At 40.8% G+C, this 23461-nt stretch overlaps 1 protein-coding gene across 1 annotated transcript in view; it reads right to left on the minus strand.

Moving 5' to 3' along the window:
• Nucleotides 1-22336, minus strand: part of LOC134485876 (solute carrier family 7 member 12-like) — a 67030-nt gene extending 44694 nt beyond the window's left edge. The window contains exon 1 of the mRNA XM_087636466.1: nucleotides 21563-22336. Coding sequence (XP_087492592.1) covers nucleotides 21563-22229 — 667 coding nt within the window. The 5' untranslated portion in view covers nucleotides 22230-22336. The remainder of the gene's footprint in view (nucleotides 1-21562) is intronic.
• Between the last annotated feature and the right edge of the window lie 1125 nt (nucleotides 22337-23461).

Here is a 23461-nt window from a genome sequence, read left to right on the forward strand (position 1 = left end):
GTCTGTCTCTGTACCAATACCATGCAGTTTTTATCACTATTGCTCTGTAATACTGCTTGAGTTCAGGGATAGTGATTCCCCCTGAAGTCCTTTTATTGTTGAGGATAGTTTTAGCTATCCTGGGTTTTTTGTTATTCCAGATGAATTTGCAAATTGTTCTGTCTAACTCTTTGAAGAATTGGATTGGTATTTTGATGGGGATTGCATTGAATCTGTAGATTGCTTTTGGTAAAATGGCCATTTTTACTATATTAATCCTGCCAATCCATGAGCATGGGAGATCTTTCCATCTTCTGAGGTCTTCTTCAATTTCTTTCCTCAGTGTCTTGAAGTTCTTATTGTACAGATCTTTTACTTGCTTGGTTAAAGTCACACCGAGGTACTTTATATTATTTGGGTCTATTATGAAGGGTGTCGTTTCCCTAATTTCTTTCTCGGCTTGTTTCTCTTTTGTATAGAGGAAGGCAACTGATTTATTTGAGTTAATTTTATACCCAGCCACTTTGCTGAAGTTGTTTATCAGCTTTAGTAGTTCTCTGGTGGAACTTTTGGGATCACTTAAATATACTATCATGTCGTCTGCAAATAGTGATATTTTGACCTCTTCTTTTCCGATCTGTATCCCCTTGATCTCCTTTTGTTGTCTGATTGCTCTGGCTAGAACTTCAAGAACTATATTGAATAAGTAGGGAGAGAGTGGGCAGCCTTGTCTAGTCCCTGATTTTAGTGGGATTGCTTCAAGTTTCTCTCCATTTAGTTTAATGTTAGCAACTGGTTTGCTGTATATGGCTTTTACTATGTTTAGGTATGGGCCTTGAATACCTATTCTTTCCAGGACTTTTATCATGAAGGGGTGTTGAATTTTGTCAAATGCTTTCTCAGCATCTAATGAAATGATCATGTGGTTCTGTTCTTTCAGTTTGTTTATATGATGTATCACGTTGATGGTTTTCCTTATATTAAACCATCCCTGCATGCCTGGGATGAAGCCTACTTGATCATGGTGGATGATTGTTTTGATGTGCTCTTGAATTCGGTTTGCCAGAATTTTATTGAGTATTTTTGCGTCGATATTCATAAGGGAAATTGGTCTGAAGTTCTCTTTGTTGGGTCTTTGTGTGGTTTAGGTATAAGAGTAATTGTGGCTTCATAGAATGAATTCGGTAGGGCTCCATCTGTTTCAATTTTGTGGAATAGTTTGGATAATATTGGTATAAGGTCTTCTATGAAGGTTTGATAGAATTCTGCACTAAACCTGTCTGGACCTGGGCTCTTTTTGGTTGGGAGACCTTTAATGATTGCTTCTATTTCCTTAGGAGTTATGGGGTTGTTTAACTCGTTTATCTGGTCCTGATTTAACTTCGATACCTGGTATCTGTCTAGGAAATTGTCCATTTCCTGAAGATTTTCAAGTTTTGTTGAATATAGGTTTTTATAGTAAGATCTGATGATTTTTTGAATTTCCTCTGAATCTGTAGTTATGTCTCCCTTTTCATTTCTGATTTTGTTAATTTGGACACACTCTCTGTGTCCTCTCGTTAGTCTGGCTAAGGGTTTATCTATCTTGTTGATTTTCTCAAAGAACCAACTTTTGGTTCTGTTGATTCTTTCTATGGTCCTTTTTGTTTCTACTTGGTTGATTTCAGCTCTGAGTTTGATTATTTCCTGCCTTCTACTCCTCCTGGGTGTATTTGCTTCTTTTTGTTCTAGAGCTTTTAGGTGTGCTGTCAAGCTGCTGACATATGCTCTTTCCTGTTTCTTTCTGCAGGCACTCAGCGCTATGAGTTTTCCTCTTAGCACAGCTTTCATTGTGTCCCATAAGTTTGGCTATGTTGTACCTTCATTTTCATTAAATTCTAAAAAGTTTTTAATTTCTTTCTTTATTTCTTCCTTGACCAGGTTATCATTGAGTAGAGCATTGTTCAATTTCCACGTATATGTGGGCATTCTTCCCTTATTGTTATTGAAGACCAGTTTTAGGCCGTGGTGGTCCGATAGCACGCATGGGATTATTTCTATCTTTCTGTACCTCTTGAGGCCCGTTTTTTGACCAATTTTATGGTCAATTTTGGAGAAAGTACCATGAGGGGCTGAGAAGAAGGTATATCCTTTTGCTTTAGGATAGAATGTTCTATAAATATCCGTTAAGTCCATTTGGCTCATGACTTCTCTTAGTCTGTCTACATCTCGGTTTAATTTCTGTTTCCACGATCTGTCCATTGATGAGAGTGGGGTGTTGAAATCTCCCACTATTATTGTGTGAGGTGCAATGTGTGTTTTGAGCTTTAGTAAGGTTTCTTTTACATATGTAGGTGCCCTTGTATTTGGGGCATAGATATTTAGGATTGAGACTTCATCTTGGTGGATTTTTCCTTTGATGAATATGAAGTGTCCTTCCTTATCTTTTTTGATGACTTTTAGTTGAAAATTGATTTTATTTGATATTAGAATGGCTACTCCAGCTTTCTTCTTCTGACCATTTGCTTGGAAAATTGTTTTCCAGCCTTTCACTCTGAGGTAATATCTGTCTTTGTCTCTGAGGTGTGTTTCCTGTAGGCAGCAGAATGCAGGGTCCTCGTTGCGTATCCAGTTTGTTAATCTATGTCTTTTTATTGGGGAGTTGAGGCCATTGATATTGAGAGATATTAAGGAATAGTGATTATTGCTTCCCGTTATATTCATATTTGGAAGTGAGGTTATGATTGTGTGCTTTCATTCTCTTTGTTTTGTTGCCAAGATGATTAGTTTCTTGCTTCTAGGGTATAGCTTGCCTCCTTATGTTGGGCTTTACCCTTTATTATCCTTTGTAGTGCTGGATTTGTAGAAAGATATTGTGTAAATTTGGTTTTGTCATGGAATATCTTGGTTTCTCCATCTATGTTAATTGAGAGTTTTGCCGGATACAGTAACCTGGGCTGGCATTTGTGTTCTCTTAGGGTCTGTATGACATCTGTCCAGGATCTTCTGGCCTTCATAGTTTCTGGCCAAAAGTCTGGTGTGATTCTGATAGGTCTGCCTTTATATGTTACTTGACCTTTTTCCCTTACTGCTTTTAATATTCTTTCTTTATTTTGTGCGTTTGTTGTTTTGACAATTATGTGACGGGAGGTGTTTCTTTTCTGGTCCAATCTATTTGGAGTTCTGTAGGCTTCTTGTATGCCTATGGGTATCTCTTTTTTTAGGTTAGGGAAGTTTTCTTCTATGATTTTGTTGAAGATATTTACTGGTCCTTTGAGCTGGGAGTCTTCACTCTCTTCTATACCTATTATCCTTAGGTTTGATCTTCTCATTGAGTCCTGGATTTCCTGTATGTTTTGGACCAGTAGCTTTTTCCGCTTTACATTATCTTTGACAGTTGAGTCAATGACTTCTATGGAATCTTCTGCTCCCGAGATTCTCTCTTCCATCTCTTGAATTCTGTTGGTGAAGCTTGTATCTACAGCTCCTTGTCTTTTCTTTTGATTTTCTATGTCCAGGGTTGTTTCCATGTGTTCTTTCTTGATTGCTTCTATTTCCATTTTTAATTCCTTCAACTGTTTGATTGTGTTTTCCTGGAATTCTTTCAGGGATTTTTGCCATTCCTCTCTGTAGGCTTCTACTTGTTCTCTAAGGGAGTTCTTTATGTCTTTCTTGAAGTCCTCCAGCATCATGATCAAATATGATTTTGAAACTAGGTCTTGCTTTTCTGGTGTGTTTGGATATTCCGTGTTTGCTTTGGTGGGAGAATTGGGCTCCGATGATGCCATGTAGTCTTGGTTTCTGTTGCTTGGGTTCCTGTGCTTGCCTCTCGCCATCAGATTATCTCTAGTGTTACTTTGTTCTGCTATTTCTGACTGTGGCTAGACTGTCCTATAACCTGTGTGTCAGGAGTGCTGTAGACCTGTTTTCCTGTTTTCTTTCAGCCAGTTATGGGGACAGAGTGTTCTGCTTTCGGGCGTGTAGTTTTTCCTCTGTACAGGTCTTCAGCTGTTCCTGTGGGCCTGAAGAGTTTCTGTGTGTTCCTGTGAGTCAGAAATGTGGGCCAATTGTAGTCTCTTCTGGCTTCCCAGGCTTGTCTGCCTCTCTGAAGGTTTAGCTCTCCCTCCCACGGGATTTGGGTGCAGAGAACTGTTTATCCGGTCTGTTTCCTTCAGGTTCCGGCAGTGTCTCAGGTGCAGGGGTCCTGCCGCTCCCGGGCCCTCCCCTACGGGAACCCAGAGGCCTTATACAGTTGCCTCTTGGGCCAGGGATGTGGGCAGGGGTGGGCAGTGTTGGTGATCTCTTCTGCTCTGCAGCCTCAGGAGTGCCCACCTGATCAGGCGGTGGGGTCTCTCTCCCACGGGGTTTGGGAGCAGAGAGCTGCTGCGGTCCGGGATCCGTCGGTGTGGGACTTCCGATAAACACAGGAAGTGCCCGGCCTTAGAGGAATTTTGCCTCTGTGTGTCCTGAGTTCACCAGGCAGGTTTCTTGCAAGGGAAAAGTTGGTCCTACCTGCAGTTCCAAGGCTCAAGTTTGCTCGTGGGGTACTGCCTAAGTCCTCTCCGCTGTGGCAGCAACCGGGAAGATCTGCGCCGCTCTTTCCGGGAGCCTCCGTGCACCAGGGTTCCAGATGGCGTTTGGTGTTTTCCTCTGGCGCCTGGATGTGCACAGAGTGCAGTCTCTTCTGGTTTCCCAGGCGTGTCCGCCTCTCTGAAGGTTCAGCTCTCCCTCCCTCGGGATTTGGGTGCAGAGAACTGTTTATCCGGTCTGTTTCCTTCAGGTTCCGGCAGTGTCTCAGGCGCAGGGGTCCTGCCGCTCCCGGGCCCTCCCCTACGGCAACCCAGAGGCCTTATACAGTTGCCTGTTGGGCCAGGGATTTGGGCAGGGGTGGGCAGTGTTGGTGGTCTCCTCCGCTCTGCAGCCTCAGGAGTGCCCACCTGATCAGGCGGTGGGGTCTCTCTCCCACGGGGTTTGGGAGCAGAGAGCTGCTGTGGTCCGGGATCCGCCGGTGTGGGACTTCCGGTAAACACAGGAAGTGCCCGGCCTTAGAGGAATTTTGCCTCTGTGTGTCCTGAGTTCACCAGGCAGGTTTCTTGCAGGGGAAAAGTTGGTCCTACCTGCAGTTCCAAGGCTCAAGTTTGCTCGTGGGGTACTGCCTAAGTCCTCTCCGCTGTGGCAGCAACCGGGAAGATCTGCGCTGCTCTTTCCGGGAGCCTCCGTGCACCAGGGTTCCAGATGGCGTTTGGTGTTTTCCTCTGGCGCCTGGATGTGCACAGAGTGCAGTCTCTTCTGGTTTCCCAGGCGTGTCCGCCTCTCTGAAGGTTCAGCTCTCCCTCCCACGGGATTTGGGTGCAGAGAACTGTTTATCCGGTCTGTTTCCTTCAGGTTCCGGCAGTGTCTCAGGTGCAGGGGTCCTGCCGCTCCCGGGCCCTCCCCTACGGGAACCCAGAGGCCTTATACAGTTGCCTCTTGGGCCAGGGATGTGGGCAGGGGTGGGCAGGGGTGGGCAGTGTTGGTGGTCTCCTCCGCTCTGCAGCCTCAGGAGTGCCCACCTGATCAGGCGGTGGGGTCTCTCTCCCACGGGGTTTGGGAGCAGAGACTGAATTTTTAATTTGCAAACTTGAGATCTTTAAGCTGTATTTCTCTGTAGTGAAAAATTTAACCTTTCCTAATAAGGGCACAAATCAAGAGCTTTTGAGCTCAGCTTCTGACAGTAACTATGGTCTCTGCCTGCCTACAGGCCCTGAGCTAGCCATCCAGTATGTGAGTGTAGCTCTTAGATATATTTTAAAAGAAAATAAGCCACTTGGGCTGGCAGTAGTTCAACACAGGAAACAGACTACAAAAAATCCCAGTAACAGACACGGTAACCACCATTCGCGGTTCATTCAGAGTAATGCCATTGACCGCCAAACCAATATAGGTTATTGATATAGTCTTTCACTGTCTCTCAGGCATTGGGTGTGGGCCCTTATTGCAGAAGAAGATATTACAATGTACATACTTAAAACACATGTCTCAGATAATTCAAGATGGGGCTGGCCCAGAAGCCTTTGTCCTGCAGTCTATGTTCCATGATTCTAGAAAACATGGTGCAACAAACGAAGGAAGAAAGAAATTAAACATGCAACATCTACTTAATATGCCAATATCCACTAGCAGTGATACCTATAGTCAGGTCAATGGCAACAGATAATTAAAGTACAATTGGACTTAAGGGCCACTCAATAGGAAGAAGCCATTATTGGTAGCCTAAAACATTCAGGGCAGTGAATTAATGGACAGAGACAAACAGGTTATGGGGTGCTCAGGCTCAATGACTACATCTAAATTGTAGCTCCTATATCTATAGCTTGGCCAACATGGAGAAAGAGGGAACATAGAGATAGTAGAAATTAGAATAATAGGAGATGTGCTTTGAAACATTTGCTCTTAGAAATTACTGACTAAATATACTGGAACAATTATAGTCTCCATGACTATATTAAAGTGAGGTGGGTAAAATTCTCATGGTCTCCCACTAGGCAAAGAACTATAAGCAAACAATGACTGTTTGGAGAAGGAGAATTACTCTCTCAGTAATAATCTAACTTACTGGTTGTCTACTATATATTGCTTACCCTTGAACCCATATACATATAAATGATAGAAACACATTCAGCAGCTTGTACGTATATGTATGTTTGTATAAAAGATAATAATCAAAGTAAAAGGGGGTATCAATTTCAAGAGTCTGAGAAGACATTTGAGGGTTTTGGGGGAGCATATCTGGAGGAGGAAATAATAGGGAAAATTGAGATAATTCAACTTCAATTAAAACATATAAAATAAAATTATGTAATATATATGTTTCTGTAGGTCATAAAACTAGAAACATGTTCATGAGAGAAGTGGAAGCATGCCGAGGAAGGGGAATGAAAAGGGTAACAGAATACATGTTATAAGAAAACAGAAGGACAGCAGTAAAGTTGCAGGAGTCCTGAAGTCCAGACGGCACCCGGATGTGAAAGGACCCAGTAAAACAGCTCCCTGGACCCAATCCCGTGGGAGGGAGATCTAGACTTTCAGAGGGGCAATCAGGCCTGGGAAACCAGAGGAGACTACTCTCTGCCCACATTTCTGACTCTAGAGGAAAATACCTAACACAATCAGGACACCTGTGCACAGGGACCCAGAAGTAGGGGCAGGCCCTTCTGGTTGCTGCCCTCATAGAGAGCTGAAACCTTGCCCTGAGGAGCGACTTCAGGTCTGAGACCAGAAGTAAGACCAACGTTTCTGTTCCAAGTGACCTGCCTGGTAGAATCAGGACACACGCCCAGAGGAAGAGCTCAAAGTCAGTGGACAGGAATGACTACATGCCTGAAAGCAGAACACTCTGTTCCCATAACTGGTTGAAAGACAACAGGAAAGCAGGTCTACAGCTTTCCCGACACACAGGCCTATAGGATAGTCTAGCCATTGTCAGAAATAGCAAAACAAGGAAACACCAGAGACAACCTGATGGCAAGAGGCAAGCGCAGGAACCCAAGCAACAGAAACCAAGACTACATGGCATCATCAGAGCCCAATTCTCCCACCAAAGCAAACACTGAATATCCAAACACATCAGAAAAGCAAGACCTAGATTTAAAATCACATTTGATTATGATGATGGAGGACTTTAAGAAAGACATAAAGAACTCCCTTAGAGAAATACAGGAAAACCCAAGTAAACAAGTAGAAGCCCTTAGAGAGGAAACACAAAAATACCTGAAAGAATTCCAGGAAAACACAATCAAAGAGGTGAAGGAATTGAAAATGGAAATAGAAACAATAAAGAGAAGCACAAAGGAGACAACCCTGGATATAGAAAACCAAAGGAAGAGACAAGGAGCCGTAGATACAAGCATCACCAACAGAATGCAAGAGAAAGAAGAGAGATTCTCAGGAGCAGAAGATTCCATAGAAATCATCGACACAACTGTCAAAGATAATGTAAAACAGAAGAAATTAGTGGCCCAAAACATACAGAAAATCCAGGACACAATGAGAAGATCAAACCTAAAGATAATAGGTATAGAAGAGAATGAAGGCTCCCAAATCAAAGGACCAGTAAATACCTTCAACAAAATCATAGAAGAAAACTTCCCTAACCTAAAGAAAGAGATGCCCATAAACATACAAGAAGCCTACAGAACTCCAAATAGATTGGACCAGAAAAGAAACTCCTCCTATCACATAATGGTCAAAACACGAAATGCACAAAACAAAGAAAGAATATTAAAAGCATTAAGGGACCCACACCCGCGGATCCCGGCCCGCAGCAGCTCTCTGCTCCCAGACCCGGTGAGAGAGAGACCCAACCGCCTGGTCAGGTGGGCACTCCTGAGGCTGCAGAGCGGAAGAGACCACCAACACTGCTCACCCCTGCCCACATCCCTGGCCCAAGAGGAAACTGTATAAGGCCTCTGGGCTCCCGTAGGGGAGGGCCCAGGAGCGGCAGGACTTCTGCGCCTGAGACACCGCCGGAACCTGAAAGAAACAGACCGGATAAACAGTTCTCTGCACCCAAATCCCGTGGGAGGGAGAGCTAAACCTTCAGAGAGGCAGACAAGCCTGGGAAACCAGAAGAGACTGCTCCCTGCACACACATCTCGGACGCCAGAGGAAAAAGCCAAAGACCATCTGGAACCCTGGTGCACTGAAGCTCCCGGAAGGGGCGGCACAGGTCTTCCTGGTTGCTGCCGCTGCAGAGAGCCCCTGGGCAGCACCCCACGAGCGAACCTGAGCCTCGGGACCACAGGTAAGACCAAATTTTCTGCTGCAAGAAAGCTGCCTGGTGAACTCAAGACAGGCCCACAGGAACAGCTGAAGACCTGTAGAGAGGAAAAACTACACGCCGGAAAGCAGAACACACTGTCCCCATAACTGACTGAAAGAGAGGAAAACAGGTCTACAGCACTCCTGACACACAGGCTTAAGGGTCAGTCTAGCCACTGTCAGAAATAGCAGAACAAAGTAACACTAGAGATAATCTGATGGCGAGAGGCAAGCGCAGGAACCCAAGCAACAGAAACCAAGACTGCATGCCATCATCGGAGCCCAATTCTCCCGCCAAAACAAACATGGAATATCCAAACACACCAGAAAAGCAAGATCTAGTTTCAAAATCATATTTGATCATGATGCTGGAGGACTTCAAGAAAGACATGAACACACTTAGGGAAACACAGGAAATCATTAATAAACAAGTAGAGGCCTACAGAGAGGAATGGCAAAAATCCCTGAAAGAATTCCAGGAAAACACAATCAAACAGATGAAGGAATTAAAAATGGAAATAGAAGCAATCAAGAAAGAACACATGGAAACAACCCTGGATATAGAAAAGCAAAAGAAGAGACAAGGAGCTGTAGATACAAGCTTCACCAACAGAATACAAGAGATGGAAGAGAGAATCTCAGGAGCAGAAGATTCCATAGAAATCATTGACTCAACTGTCAAAGATAATGTAAAGCGGAAAAAGCTACTGGTCCAAAACATACAGGAAATCCAGGACTCAATGAGAAGATCAAACCTAAGGATAATAGGTATAGAAGAGAGTGAAGACTCCCAGCTCAAAGGACCAGTAAATATCTTCAACAAAATCATAGAAGAAAACTTCCCTAACCTAAAAAAAGAGATACCCATAGACATACAAGAAGCCTACAGAACTCCAAATAGATTGGACCAGAAAAGAAACACCTCCCGTCACATAATTGTCAAAACACCAAACGCACAAAATAAAGAAAGAATATTAAAAGCAGTAAGGGAAAAAGGTCAAGTAACATATAAAGGGAGACCTATCAGAATCACACCAGACTTCTCGCCAGAAACTATGAAGGCCAGAAGATCCTGGACTGATGTCATACAGACCCTAAGAGAACACAAATGCCAGCCCAGGTTACTGTATCCAGCAAAACTCTCAATTAACATTGATGGAGAAACCAAGATATTCCATGACAAAACCAAATTTACACAATATCTTTCTACAAATCCAGCACTACAAAGGATAATAAATGGTAAAGCCCAACATAAGGAGGCAAGCTATACCCTAGAAGAAACAAGAAACTAATCGTCTTGGCAACAAAACAAAGAGAATGAAAGCACACAAACATAACCTCACATCCAAATATGAATATAAAGGGAAACAATAATCACTATTCCTTAATATCTCTCAATATCAATGGCCTCAACTCCCCAATAAAAAGACATAGATTGACAAACTGGATACGCAACGAGGACCCTGCATTCTGCTGCCTACAGGAAACACACCTCAGAGACAAAGACAGACACTACATCAGAGTGAAAGGCTGGAAAACAATTTTCCAAGCAAATGGTCAGAAGAAGCAAGCTGGAGTAGCCATTCTAATATCAAATAAAATCAATTTCCAACTAAAAGTCATCAAAAAAGATAAGGAAGGACACTTCATATTCATCAAAGGAAAAATCCACCAAGATGAACTCTCAATCCTAAATATCTATGCCCCAAATACAAGGGCACCTACATACGTAAAAGAAACCTTACTAAAGCTCAAAACACACATTGGACCTCACACAATAATAGTGGGAGATTTCAACACCCCACTCTCATCAATGGACAGATCATGGAAACAGAAATTAAACAGTGATGTCGACAGACTAAGAGAAGTCATGAGCCAAATGGACTTAACGGATATTTATAGAACATTCTATCCTAAAGCAAAAGGATATACCTTCTTCTCAGCTCCTCATGGTACTTTCTCCAAAATTGACCATATAATTGGTCAAAAAACGGGCCTCAACAGGTACAGAAAGATAGAAATAATCCCATGCGTGCTATCGGACCACCACGGCCTAAAACTGGTCTTCAATAACAATAAGGGAAGAATGCCCACATATACGTGGAAATTGAACAATGCTCTACTCAATGATAACCTGGTCAAGGAAGAAATAAAGAAAGAAATTAAAAACTTTTTAGAATTTAATGAAAATGAAGATACAACATACTCAAACTTATGGGACACAATGAAAGCTGTGCTAAGAGGAAAACTCATAGCGCTGAGTGCCTGCAGAAAGAAACAGGAAAGAGCATATGTCAGCAGCTTGACAGCACACCTAAAAGCTCTAGAACAAAAAGAAGCAAATACACCCAGGAGGAGTAGAAGGCAGGAAATAATCAAACTCAGAGCTGAAATCAACCAAGTAGAAACAAAAAGGACCATAGAAAGAATCAACAGGACCAAAAGTTGGTTCTTTGAGAAAATCAACAAGATAGATAAACCCTTAGCCAGACTAACGAGAGGACACAGAGAGTGCGTCCAAATTAACAAAATCAGAAATGAAAAGGGAGACATAACTACAGATTCAGAGGAAATTCAAAAAATCATCAGATCTTACTATAAAAACCTATATTCAACAAAATTTGAAAATCTTCAGGAAATGGACAATTTCCTAGACAGATACCAGGTATCAAAGTTAAATCAGGAACAGATAAACCAGTTAAACAACCCCATAACTCCTAAGGAAATAGAAGCAGTCATTAAAGGTCTCCCAACCAAAAAGAGCCCAGGTCCAGATGGGTTTAGTGCAAAATTCTATCAAACCTTCATAGAAGACCTCATACCAATATTATCCAAACTATTCCACAAAATTGAAACAGATGGAGCCCTACTGAATTCCTTCTACGAATCTACAATTACTCTTATACCTAAACCACACAAAGACACAACAAAGAAAGAGAACTTCAGACCAATTTCCCTTATGAATATCGACGCAAAAATACTCAATAAAATTCTGGCAAACCGAATTCAAGAGCACATCAAAACAATCATCCACCATGATCAAGTAGGCTTCATCCCAGGCATGCAGGGATGGTTTAATATACGGAAAACCATCAACGTGATCCATTATATAAACAAACTGAAAGAACAGAACCACATGATCATTTCATTAGATGCTGAGAAAGCATTTGACAAAATTCAACACCCCTTCATGATAAAAGTCCTGGAAAGAATAGGAATTCAAGGCCCATACCTAAACATAGTAAAAGCCATATACAGCAAACCAGTTTCTAACATTAAACTAAATGGAGAGAAACTTGAAGCAATCCCACTAAAATCAGGGACTAGACAAGGCTGCCCACTCTCTCCCTACTTATTCAATATAGTTCTTGAAGTTCTAGCCAGAGCAATCAGACAACAAAAGGAGATCAAAGGGATACAGATCGGAAAAGAAGAGGTCAAAATATCACTATTTGCAGATGATATGATAGTATATTTAAGTGATCCCAAAAGTTCCACCAGAGAACTACTAAAGCTGATAAACAACTTCAGCAAAGTGGCTGGGTATAAAATTAACTCAAATAAATCAGTTGCCTTCCTCTATACAAAAGAGAAACAAGCCGAGAAAGAAATTAGGGAAACGACACCCTTCATAATAGACCCAAATAATATAAAGTACCTCGGTGTGACTTTAACCAAGCAAGTAAAAGATCTGTACAATAAGAACTTCAAGACACTGAAGAAAGAAATTGAAGAAGACCTCAGAAGATGGAAAGATCTCCCATGCTCATGGATTGGCAGGATTAATATGGTAAAAATGGCCATTTTACCAAAAGCAATCTACAGATTCAATGCAATCCCCATCAAAATACCAATCCAATTCTTCAAAGAGTTAGACAGAACAATTTGCAAATTCATCTGGAATAACAAAAAACCCAGGATAGCTAAAGCTATCCTCAACAATAAAAGGACTTCAGGGGGAATCACTATCCCTGAACTCAAGCAGTATTACAGAGCAATAGTGATAAAAACTGCATGGTATTGGTACAGAGACAGACAGATAGACCAATGGAATAGAATTGAAGACCCAGAAATGAACCCACACACCCATGGTCACTTGATTTTTGACAAAGGAGCCAAAACCATCCAATGGAAAAAAGATAGCATTTTCAGCAAATGGTGCTGGTTCAACTGGAGGGCAACATGTAGAAGAATGCAGATCGATCCATGCTTATCACCCTGTACAAAGCTTAAGTCGAAGTGGATCAAGGACCTCCACATCAAACCAGACACACTCAAACTAATAGAAGAAAAACTAGGGAAGCATCTGGAACACATGGGCACTGGAAAAAATTTCCTGAACAAAACACCAATGGCTTATGCTCTAAGATCAAGAATTGACAAATGGGATCTCATAAAACTGCAAAGCTTCTGTAAGGCAAAGGACACTGTGGTTAGGACAAAACGGCAACCAACAGATTGGGAAAAGATCTTTACCAATCCTATAACAGATAGAGGCCTTATATCCAAAATATACAAAGAACTCAAGAAGTTAGACCGCAGGGAAACAAATAACCCTATTAAAAAATGGGGTTCAGAGCTAAACAAAGAATTCACAGCTGAGGAATGCCGAATGGCTGAGAAACACCTAAAGAAATGTTCAACATCTTTAGTCATAAGGGAAATGCAAATCAAAACAACCCTGAGATTTCACCTCACACCAGTGCGATTGGCTAAGATCAAAAACTCAGGTGACAGCAGATGCTGGCGAGGTTGTGGAGAAAGAGGAACACTCCTCCATTGTTGGTGGGATTGCAGACTGGTAAAACCATTCTGGAAATCAGTCTGGAGGTTCCTCAGAAAATTGGACATTGAACTGCCTGAGGATCCAGCTATACCTCTCTTGGGCATATACCCAAAAGATGCCTCAACATATAAAAGAGACACGTGCTCCACTATGTTCATCGCAGCCTTATTTATAATAGCCAGAAAATGGAAAGAACCCAGATGCCCTTCAACAGAGGAATGGATACAGAAAATGTGGTACATCTACACAATGGAATACTACTCAGCTATCAAAAACAACGAGTTTATGAAATTCGTAGGCAAATGGTTGGAACTGGAAAATATCATCCTGAGTGAACTAACCCAATCACAGAAAGACATACATGGTATGCACTCATTGATAAATGGCTATTAGCCCAAATGCTTGAATTACCCTAGATCCCTAGAACAAACGAAACTCAAGACGGATGATCAAAATGTGAATGCTTCACTCCTTCTTTAAATGAGGAAAAAGAATACCCTTGGCAGGGAAGGGAGAGGCAAAGATTAAAACAGAGACTGAAGGAACACCCATTCAGAGCCTGTCCCACATTTGGCCCATACATATACAGCCACCCAATTGGACTAGATGGATGAAGCAAAGAAGTGCAGACCGACAGGAGTCGGATGTAGATCGCTCCTGAGAGACACAGCCAGAATACAGCAAATACAGAGGCGAATGCCAGCAGCAAACCACTGAACTGAGAATAGGTCCCCTATTGAAGGAATCAGAGAAAGAACTGGAAGAGCTTGAAGGGGCTCAAGACCCCAAAAGTACAACAATGTCAAGCAACCAGAGCTTCCAGGGACTAAGCCACTACCTAAAGACTATACATGGACTGACCCTGGACTCTGACCCCATAGGTAGCAATGAATATCCTAGTAAGAGCACCAGTGGAAGGGGAAGCCCTGGGTCCTGCTAAGACTGAACCCCCAGTGAACTAGTCTATGGGGGGAGGGCGGCAATGGTGGGAGGGTTGGGAGGGGAACACCCATAAGGAAGGGGAGGGGGGAGGGGGATGTTTGCCCGGAAACCGGGAAAGGGAATAACACTCGAAATGTATATAAGAAATACTCAAGTTAATAAAAAAAAAATCCAGCTGGCTTTGGCCAGTGCCACAAAGTACAAAATGATGATCATACATACTGCCAGCACCTGAGTTTCTCAGATGTGGTGGCAGGGACTTGCCTGGATACATACATCCATTCTTTAAAACAAGGAATCTGCACTCGAGCAATGAACACCTGCCCATATTATCACTCTGTCCAGAAGAGAATTTATTGTGAAGCTCACAAAATCTTAGCCTTAGATTCCTTCCCTTGCCTGGGTGCCAGGAGTCATGAAATGTTCAAGTGAGGTGAAGAAACGGATTACAGTCACCAAGAATTCTGGCATTTCTGGTAAGCTGCCTAATTAAATCTAAGGAGAAAATAGCCCAACTCTTCAAGATTCTGATCATCTGTTAGGACTTACTTTTTGATTCTAAATAAAACTCACATTTATACCTAAAAAAAAAAAAAAAAAAAAAAAAAGAACATGGCTGCTTTTTTGCCCTTGTCAAAAAAAAAAAAAAAAAAAAAAAAGCATTAAGGGAAAAGGTCAAGTAACATAAAGGAAGACCTATCAGAATTACACAAGACTTCTCACCATAGACTATGAAAGCTAGAAGATCCTGGACAGATGTCATACAGACCCTAAGAGAACACAAATGCCAGCACAGGTTACTGTATCCAGCAAAACTCTCAATTAACATAGTTGGATTAACCAAGATATTCCACGACAAAACCAAATTTACACAATATCTTTCTACAAATCTAGCCCTATGAAGGATAATAAATTGTAATGTCCAACAAAAGGAGGCAAGCTACACCCTAGAAAAAGCAAGAAACTAATCGTTTTGCAAGAAAACAAAGAGAACACAAGCACAAAAACATAATCTCACCTCCAAATACAAAGATAACAGGAAGCAAACATCAGTATTGCTTAATCTATCTCAACATTAATGGGCTTAATTCCCTAATAAAAGACACAGATTAACAAACTGGATATGTAATGAAGACCCAACATTTTGCAGCGTACAGGAAACTCACCTCAGAGACAAAGATAGACACTACCTCAGAGTAAAAGTCTGGAAAACAAATTTCCAAGCAAATGTCTGAAGAAGCAAGCTGGAGTAGCCACTCTAATATCAAATAAAGTCTATTTTCAACCAAAAGTCTGCAATCATGATAAGGAAGGACACTTCATATTCATCAAAGGAAAAATCCACCAAGATGAACTCTCAATCCTAAATATCTATGCTCCAAATAAAAGGGCACCTACATACATAAAAGAAACATTACTCAAGCTCAAAGCTCACATTGCACCTCACACAATAATAGTAGGAGATTTCAACACCCCACTCTCATCAATGGACAGATCATGGAAACAGAAATTAAACAGAGACATAGACAGACTAACAGAAGTTTTAAACCAAAATGATTTAACAGATATTTATAGAACATTGTATCCTAAAAGAAAAGGTTATACCTTCTTCTCACCAACTCATGGTAATTTCTCCACAATTGACCATATAATCAGGCACGAAAGAGGACTCAACAGATACAGAAAGATAGAAATAATCCCATGTGCCCTATCATATGACCACATGCTAAAACTGGTCTTCATTAACAATAAGGAAAGAAAACCCACATATACATGGAAGTTGAACAATGTGCTACTCAATGATAACCTGGTCAAGGAAGATATCAAGGAAGAAACTCAAGACTTCTTAGAATTTAATGAAGATGAAGTTACTACAACCCAAACTTATAGGAAACAATGAAAGCTGTGCTAAGAGGAAAACTCAAAGCTCTGAGTGCCTACAGAAAGAAACAGGAGAGAGTTATATCAGTAGTTTGACAGCACACCTAAAAGCTCTGGAACAAAAATAAGCAAATAGACCGAGGAGGAGTAGAAGGCAGGAAATAATCAAACGTAGAGCTGAAATCAACCAAGTAGAAACAGAAAGGACTATACAAAGAATCAACAGAAGCAACCGCTGGTTCTTTGAGAAAATCAACAGGATAGATTAACCCCTAGCCAGACAAGAGGACACAGAGAGTGTGTCCAAATTAACAAAATCAGAAATGAAAAGGGAGAGATAGCAACAGAATCAGAGGAAATTCAAAAAACCATCAGATCCTACTACAAAAACCTATGTTCAACAAAACTTGAAAATCTGGAGGAAATGGATCATTTCCTAGACAGATACCAGGTACCAAAGTTAAATCAGGGACAGATAAACCATATAAACAACACCATAACTCCTAAAGTAATTGAAGCAGTCATAAAAAGTCTCTCAGCCAAAAAGAGCCCAGGACTAGATGGGTTCAGTAAATAATTCTATCAGACCTTTATAGAAGACCTCATATCAATACTATACAAACTATTCCATAAAATTGAAACAGACAAAACACTACTGAATTCGTTCTATGAAGCCAAAATTACACTTATACCTAAACCACACAAAGACCCAAGAAAGAGTGGTAACTTCTGACCAATTTCCCTTATGAATATGATGCAAAAATACTCAATAAAATTCTTTCAAACTGAATCCAAGGATACATCAAAGTCATAATCCATCATGATCAAGTAGGCTTCATCACAGGCATGCAGGGATGGTTTAATATACGAAAAACCACCAAGGTAATCCACTATATAAACAAAGTGATATATAAAAATCACACAATCAGTTCATTAGATGCTGAGAAAGTATTTGACAAAATTCAACACCCCTTTATGATAAAAGTCCTGGAAAAAACAGGAATTCAAGGCTCATAGTTAAACATAGTAAAAGCCATATACAGCAAACCAGTAGCTAACATCAAACTAAATGGAGAGAAACTTGAAGCAAACCCACTAAAATCAGGGACTAAACATGGCTGCCCAATGTCTCCCTACTTATTCAATATAGTTCTCAAAATCCTAGACAGAGCAATCAGACAAAAAAAGGAGATCAAAGGGATACCGAGTAGAAAGGAAGAAGTCAAAATACTATGATAGTATATATATGTGATACCAAAAGTTCCACCAGAGAACCACTAAACCTGATAAACACCTTTAGCAAAGTGGCTGGGTATAAAATTAACTCGAATAAATCAGTAGCCTTCCTCTACACAAAAGAGAACCAAGCTGAGAAAGAAATTAGGGAAACGACACCCTTCATTATAGTCCCAAATAATATAAAATACCTCGGTGTGACTTTAGCCAAGCAAGTGAAAGATCTGTATGATAAGAACTTCAAGCCTCTGAAGAAAGAAATTGAAGAAGACCTCAGAAGATGGAAAGATCTCCCATACCCATTGATTGGCAGGATTAATATAATAAAAATGGCCATTTTACCAAAATCAATCAAAGATTCAATACAATCCCCACCAAAATACCAATCCAATTCTTTAGAGAGTTAGACAGAACAATTTGCAAATTCATCTGCAATAACAAAAAACCCAGGATAACTAAAACTATCCTCAACAATAAAAGGACTTCAGGGGGAATCACTATCCCTGAACTCAAGCAGTATTACAGAGCAATAGTGATAAAAACTGCATGGTATTGGTACAGAGACAGACAGATAGACCAATGGAATAGAATTGAAGACCCAGAAATGAACCCACACACCTATGGTCACTTGATTTTTGACAAAGCAGCCAAAACCATCCAGTGGAAAAAAGATAGCATTTTCAGCAAATGGTGCTGGTTCAACTGGAGGTCAACATGTAGAAGAATGCAGATGGATCCATGCTTATCACCCTGTACAAAGTTTAAGTCCAAGTGGATCAAGGACCTCCACATCAAACCAGATACACTCAAACTAACAGAAGAAAAAGTGGGGAAGCATCTCGAACACATGGGCACTGGAGAAAATTTCCTGAACAAAACACCAATGGCTTATGCTCTAAGATCAAGAATCAACAAATGTGATCTCATAAAACTGCAAAGCTTCTGTAAGGCAAAGGACACTGTTGTTAGGACAAAGCGACAACCAACAGATTGGGAAAAGATCTTTACCAATCCTACAACTGATAGAGGGCTTATATCCAAAATATACAAAGAGCTTAAGAATATAGTCTGCAGGAACACAAATAACCCTATTAAAAAATGGAGTTCAGAGCTAAAGAAAGAATTCACAGCTGAGGAATGCTGAATGGCCGAGAAACGCCTACAGATATGTTCAACATCTTTAGTCATAAGGGAAATGCAAATCAAAACAACCCTGAGATTTCACCTCACACCAGTGAGAATGGCTAAGATCAAAAACTCAGGTGACAGCAAATGCTGGCAAGGATGTGGAGAAAGAGGAACACTCCTCCATTGTTGGTGGGATTGCAGACTGGTACAACCATTCTGGAAATCAGTCTGGAGGTTCCTCAGAAATTGGACATTGAACTACCTGAGGACCCAGTTATACCTCTCTTGGGCATATACCCAAACGATGCCCCAACAGATAACAAAGGCACATGCTTCACTATGTTCATAGCAGCCTTATTTATAATAGCCAGAAGCTGGATAGAACCCCGATGCCCTTCAAGAGAGAAATGGATACAGAAAATGTGGTACACAATGGAATATTACTCAGCTATCAAAAACAATGACTTTATGAAATTCATTGGCAAATGGATGGAACTGGAAAATATCATCCTGAGTGAGCTAACCCAATCACAGAAAGACACACATGGTATGCACCCATTGATAAGTGGCTATTGGCCCAAATGCTCAATTACCCTAGATGCACAGAACACATGAAACTCAATAAGGATGACCAAAATATGAATGCTTCACTCCTTCTTTAAAAGTGGAAGTAGAATATCCTTAGGACAGCATAGGGTGGCAAAGCTTAGAACAGAGAGTGAAGGAATGCTTATTCAGAGCCTGCCCTAGATGTGGCCCATATATATACAGCCACCAATAGATAAGATGGATGAAGCAAAGAAGTGCAGGCTGACAGGCACCAGATGTAGATCTCTCCTGAGCCAGAATATGGCAAATACATAGGCGAACCCCATCATTAAACCACTGAACTTCATATGTTATCCCTGTTGAAGGAATCAGAGAAAGGACTGAAGGAGCTGAAGGGGCTTGAGGCCCCATATGAACAACAACAACAACCAACCAGAGCTTCCAGGGACTAAGCCACTACCCAAAGACTATACATGGACTGACCCTGGGCTCCAAATTCATAGGTAGCAATGAATAGCCTAGTAGGGGCACCAGTGGAAGGGGAAGCCCTTGGCTCTGACAAAGGTGGATCCGGAAAGGCGGTATTGGGACAAGATGTGGAGGGGAACTCCCCTATAAAAGGGGAGGGGAGGGGTTGGGGGATGTTTGCCTGGAAACTAGGAAAGGAAATAACACTTGAAATGTAAATAAGAAACAATAAAGATGGAAAAAAAAGAAAACAGAAGACAACTATCAGGAAGAAGGTGAAACAGCCAAAGTGTGACTGAGAGAATGGAAGAAAGTTATTTGGGAGAGATCCAATTGATGTTAGAATATAATGACCCTTCTGTTGCCTAGTTTTATGACAACTGGATACAAGCTAGTCAGTTTAGAAGAACAAACCTTAACTGATAAATTACTCCCACTAGGCCTGTAGACAACTGTGTGGTACATTGTCTTGATTAATAACTGATTTGGGAGAGCACAGATCATTCTGGGTTGTGCCTCTATTGTGTTGGTAGCCTTGGATTGTGTAAGAAAGCAGGCTAAGCGAGCAGTGAGGGAAAAGCTAGTAAACAGCATTCCTCCCTGGTCTCTGCATCAGTTTGTGTCTCCAGGCTTCTGTCCTGTCTTCCTGGATGATCAACTATAAACTGTAAGGTGAAATAAACCCTTTTCTTCTCCATTTGCCTTTTTGGTCATGGTTGTTCTATCACATCAATATAAAAACACTAATTAAGACAGATAAATATTAATATGCTACAATGAGATTCATCACTGTATATATTAAACACTTTTGTATGATTGTTTGCTGTCTCTTGGGAGCTTGATCTTTTCTGAAAGGAAATTCATGTTGAGTGGACTTGGGGAGGAAGAGAGACAAGGACAGGATTGGAAGAGTGCAGGAATGGAAACTGTGATCAGGATGAGAAGATCTATTGTCAATAAGAAAAGAAAAAGAAATTAACATGTACATAAGATGTAATAGATTCTGTTCTTTAAATCACTTAGAAATTTCATGCAGATTGGTTTGCAATAATTATCAAATTCTTAGTACTGTGACATCAGCATGAGAAGCGCTGCTCAATGTAGAGTACAATATTGAATTTTCAAAAATGTTCATTATACCACTTTTCTACTATGAAAATGTCAGACACTTGAATTGCTCAGTAGTGAGAAGTATCAGATAAAAATATTTAGGTAAGTGTATAACAACATAAAGTCCCATAAGATATCTGTTATTTTACTATCCCTAGTGACATATATATATATATATATATATATATATATATATGAATGAATGAAAGCACAATTTAGTTTCCAATGTAAATACACTAAGAGTGATGGTGACCTACAACATGTATGAGCGTGGGTATTTTTGGGAAGAAAACAAAGCTTCCAAGTTGAGGTGAAGTATATTAAAATCTGAGACATGTGATAACTTTATAAATATAACTTAACTAATATCTTCATTATATAATTATTAAATTCAAGATGGTAGGATTACATGAAATAAAATTGAGAATATAACATTATCTCAATTCTCTTGAAAATTCTTAGCATCCCTCTGGTTTTATACAAAGATATGACTTGAAGAAAGGAAAAGTTTATACAGTCTATATGTATAAATATACATGGGTATTTCAATTATTACAGCATTTAGAGAAGATTTAATTTCACTACAAAACATGATACAATCATATTAGCCTTTCCCCCAAGTTCTATGCTTATTTTATGAATGGATTTACCTGCTATTGACAAATCCTTCTATGTAATGCCAGAGAGTTTTAAGAATGAATTTACCTGCTATGATGATGAGGACTGATGATCCTAGATATGCATAGTACACTTGGAGAATGGCTTCTGCAATCTGTGAGACATTAGGAAGTTCAGCCTCCAATGCATTCTCAAGCCTGGACACATTCTCCTTTTTGCCAATCACTAACAGCACAATTCCAGTTATTGAAATGAGACAAAGAACACTCAACTTCATCAAACTGCTGATAGTATTAAACCAAGCCACGGTTTTTATACCTTTAGCACTTAGAATTCCAAATGACCACAAAATAGCCAAAGCCAGACATTTCTTTGGTAGCTCTGGAGCTTGGCATCCCAAATAGAAACACTGGATTAGCGAACTAGCTATTACCAAGCACTGAGCACTGATGCCTAGAGGACGAGCAAAAATTTTAATCCAGATACTGAGGAAAGCAACAGAGGATCCAAGAGCTCTTTTGAGGAAATAGTAAGATGCTCCACTCACAGGGTAGGTGGCTGCTATCTCTGCAAGACAGACAGCATTCATCATGCTCAGCAGGCCACAGCCTGCCCAAACACTTAAGAAGATAGGGATGTTCAGTGAGCAGTATTTTAATACTGCTTTAGGAGACACAAAAATCCCTGTACCAATGGTGGCACTAAACAAGAACATGTTTACATGAAAAAATCCCAGTGCTCTCAAGAGTTGCATGGTTATGCCTTTTTGCTCTTTCAAATACTGAAAAATACAATTTTTCTTTATAATGCTTCTCTGTCAATTTGTGTAAAACCCTGTCAAACAGGGTATTGCTTTTGATAAAGGATTTGTTCTTTATAAAAGATTTTAAGATCTGAACCTAACTTGGGTTTGAAAATAATTAACTTCTGAATTATTCTGAGGAATGGAGACTTCTTTCTAAAACAATAACAGATTTCTTGGGAATAATCTTTTATTACTTTTATTTTTTTTACAGTTCAGTTGTTGCCCTTCTCCTTGTCCACCCTCCCACAGCTCCTCACCCCAATCTGCTGGCTCTTGTCTTCAAGAAATGTCATCCTTGCCCCCTGACAGTCCTTCCCACTCCCTGGGATGTCAAATTTCTCAAAGGTTAACCACATCTTCTCCGAAGCCAGACCAGGGCAGTCTTCTGCTGTATATGTGTCTGGTAGTCTTGAACCAGGTAGTGTATGCTGCCTGGTTGGTGTTTCAGTGTCCAAGAGATCTTGGGGGTTCAGGTTAGTTGAGAATGCTGGGATTTTTTATGGGGTCTGTCTCTTCTTCAGCTTCTTCCAGCCTTTCCATAATTCAACCATAGGGGTCCCAAATTTCACTCCAATGCTTGGTTTTAAATATCTGCTCCTGTCTCAGTTAGCTGCTTGTTGGGACTCTTGGAGGGCAGCTATGTTAGGCTCCTGTCTGTAAGTATACCACAGCATCAGTAATAGTGTCAAGCTTTGGAGCCTCTTGTGAAATGGGTCACAATTTGGGTCAGTCATTGGATCTCCTTTCCCTCAGTCTCTTCTCCATATTTGTCCCTTAGACATAAACTACTATGTGTCAGAATTTTTGACTGTGGGATGGCAACTACATCCCTCCACTTGATGTCTTTCTACTGGAGGTGTATTCTACAAGTTCCCTCTTCCCACTTGGGCGTTTCATCTAAAGTTCCTCCCTTTGAGTCCCGAGAGTCTCTCATCTCCTGGGTCTCTGGTACTTTCTAGAGTGTTTCCACACCTCCTACCTCCTAGAGTTTCATATTTCCATTCATTCTGCTTACCCTCAGGGCTTCTCTCCTGTTTCCTCCCCATACCCTTTTTGTGTCCCCCTTTCCCCTTCTCCCTCCCTTTTTTACCAAGGTCCCTCCCCCTTCTGTGGATGGAAGTAGAAAATATCCTGAGTGAGGTAATTCAGACCCAAAAGGACATGCATGATATGTATTTATT

Source organism: Rattus norvegicus, chromosome 2 (assembly GCF_021556685.1).
Source record: "Rattus norvegicus strain SHRSP/BbbUtx chromosome 2, alternate assembly SHRSP_T2T, whole genome shotgun sequence".
Taxonomy (NCBI): domain Eukaryota; kingdom Metazoa; phylum Chordata; class Mammalia; order Rodentia; family Muridae; genus Rattus; species Rattus norvegicus.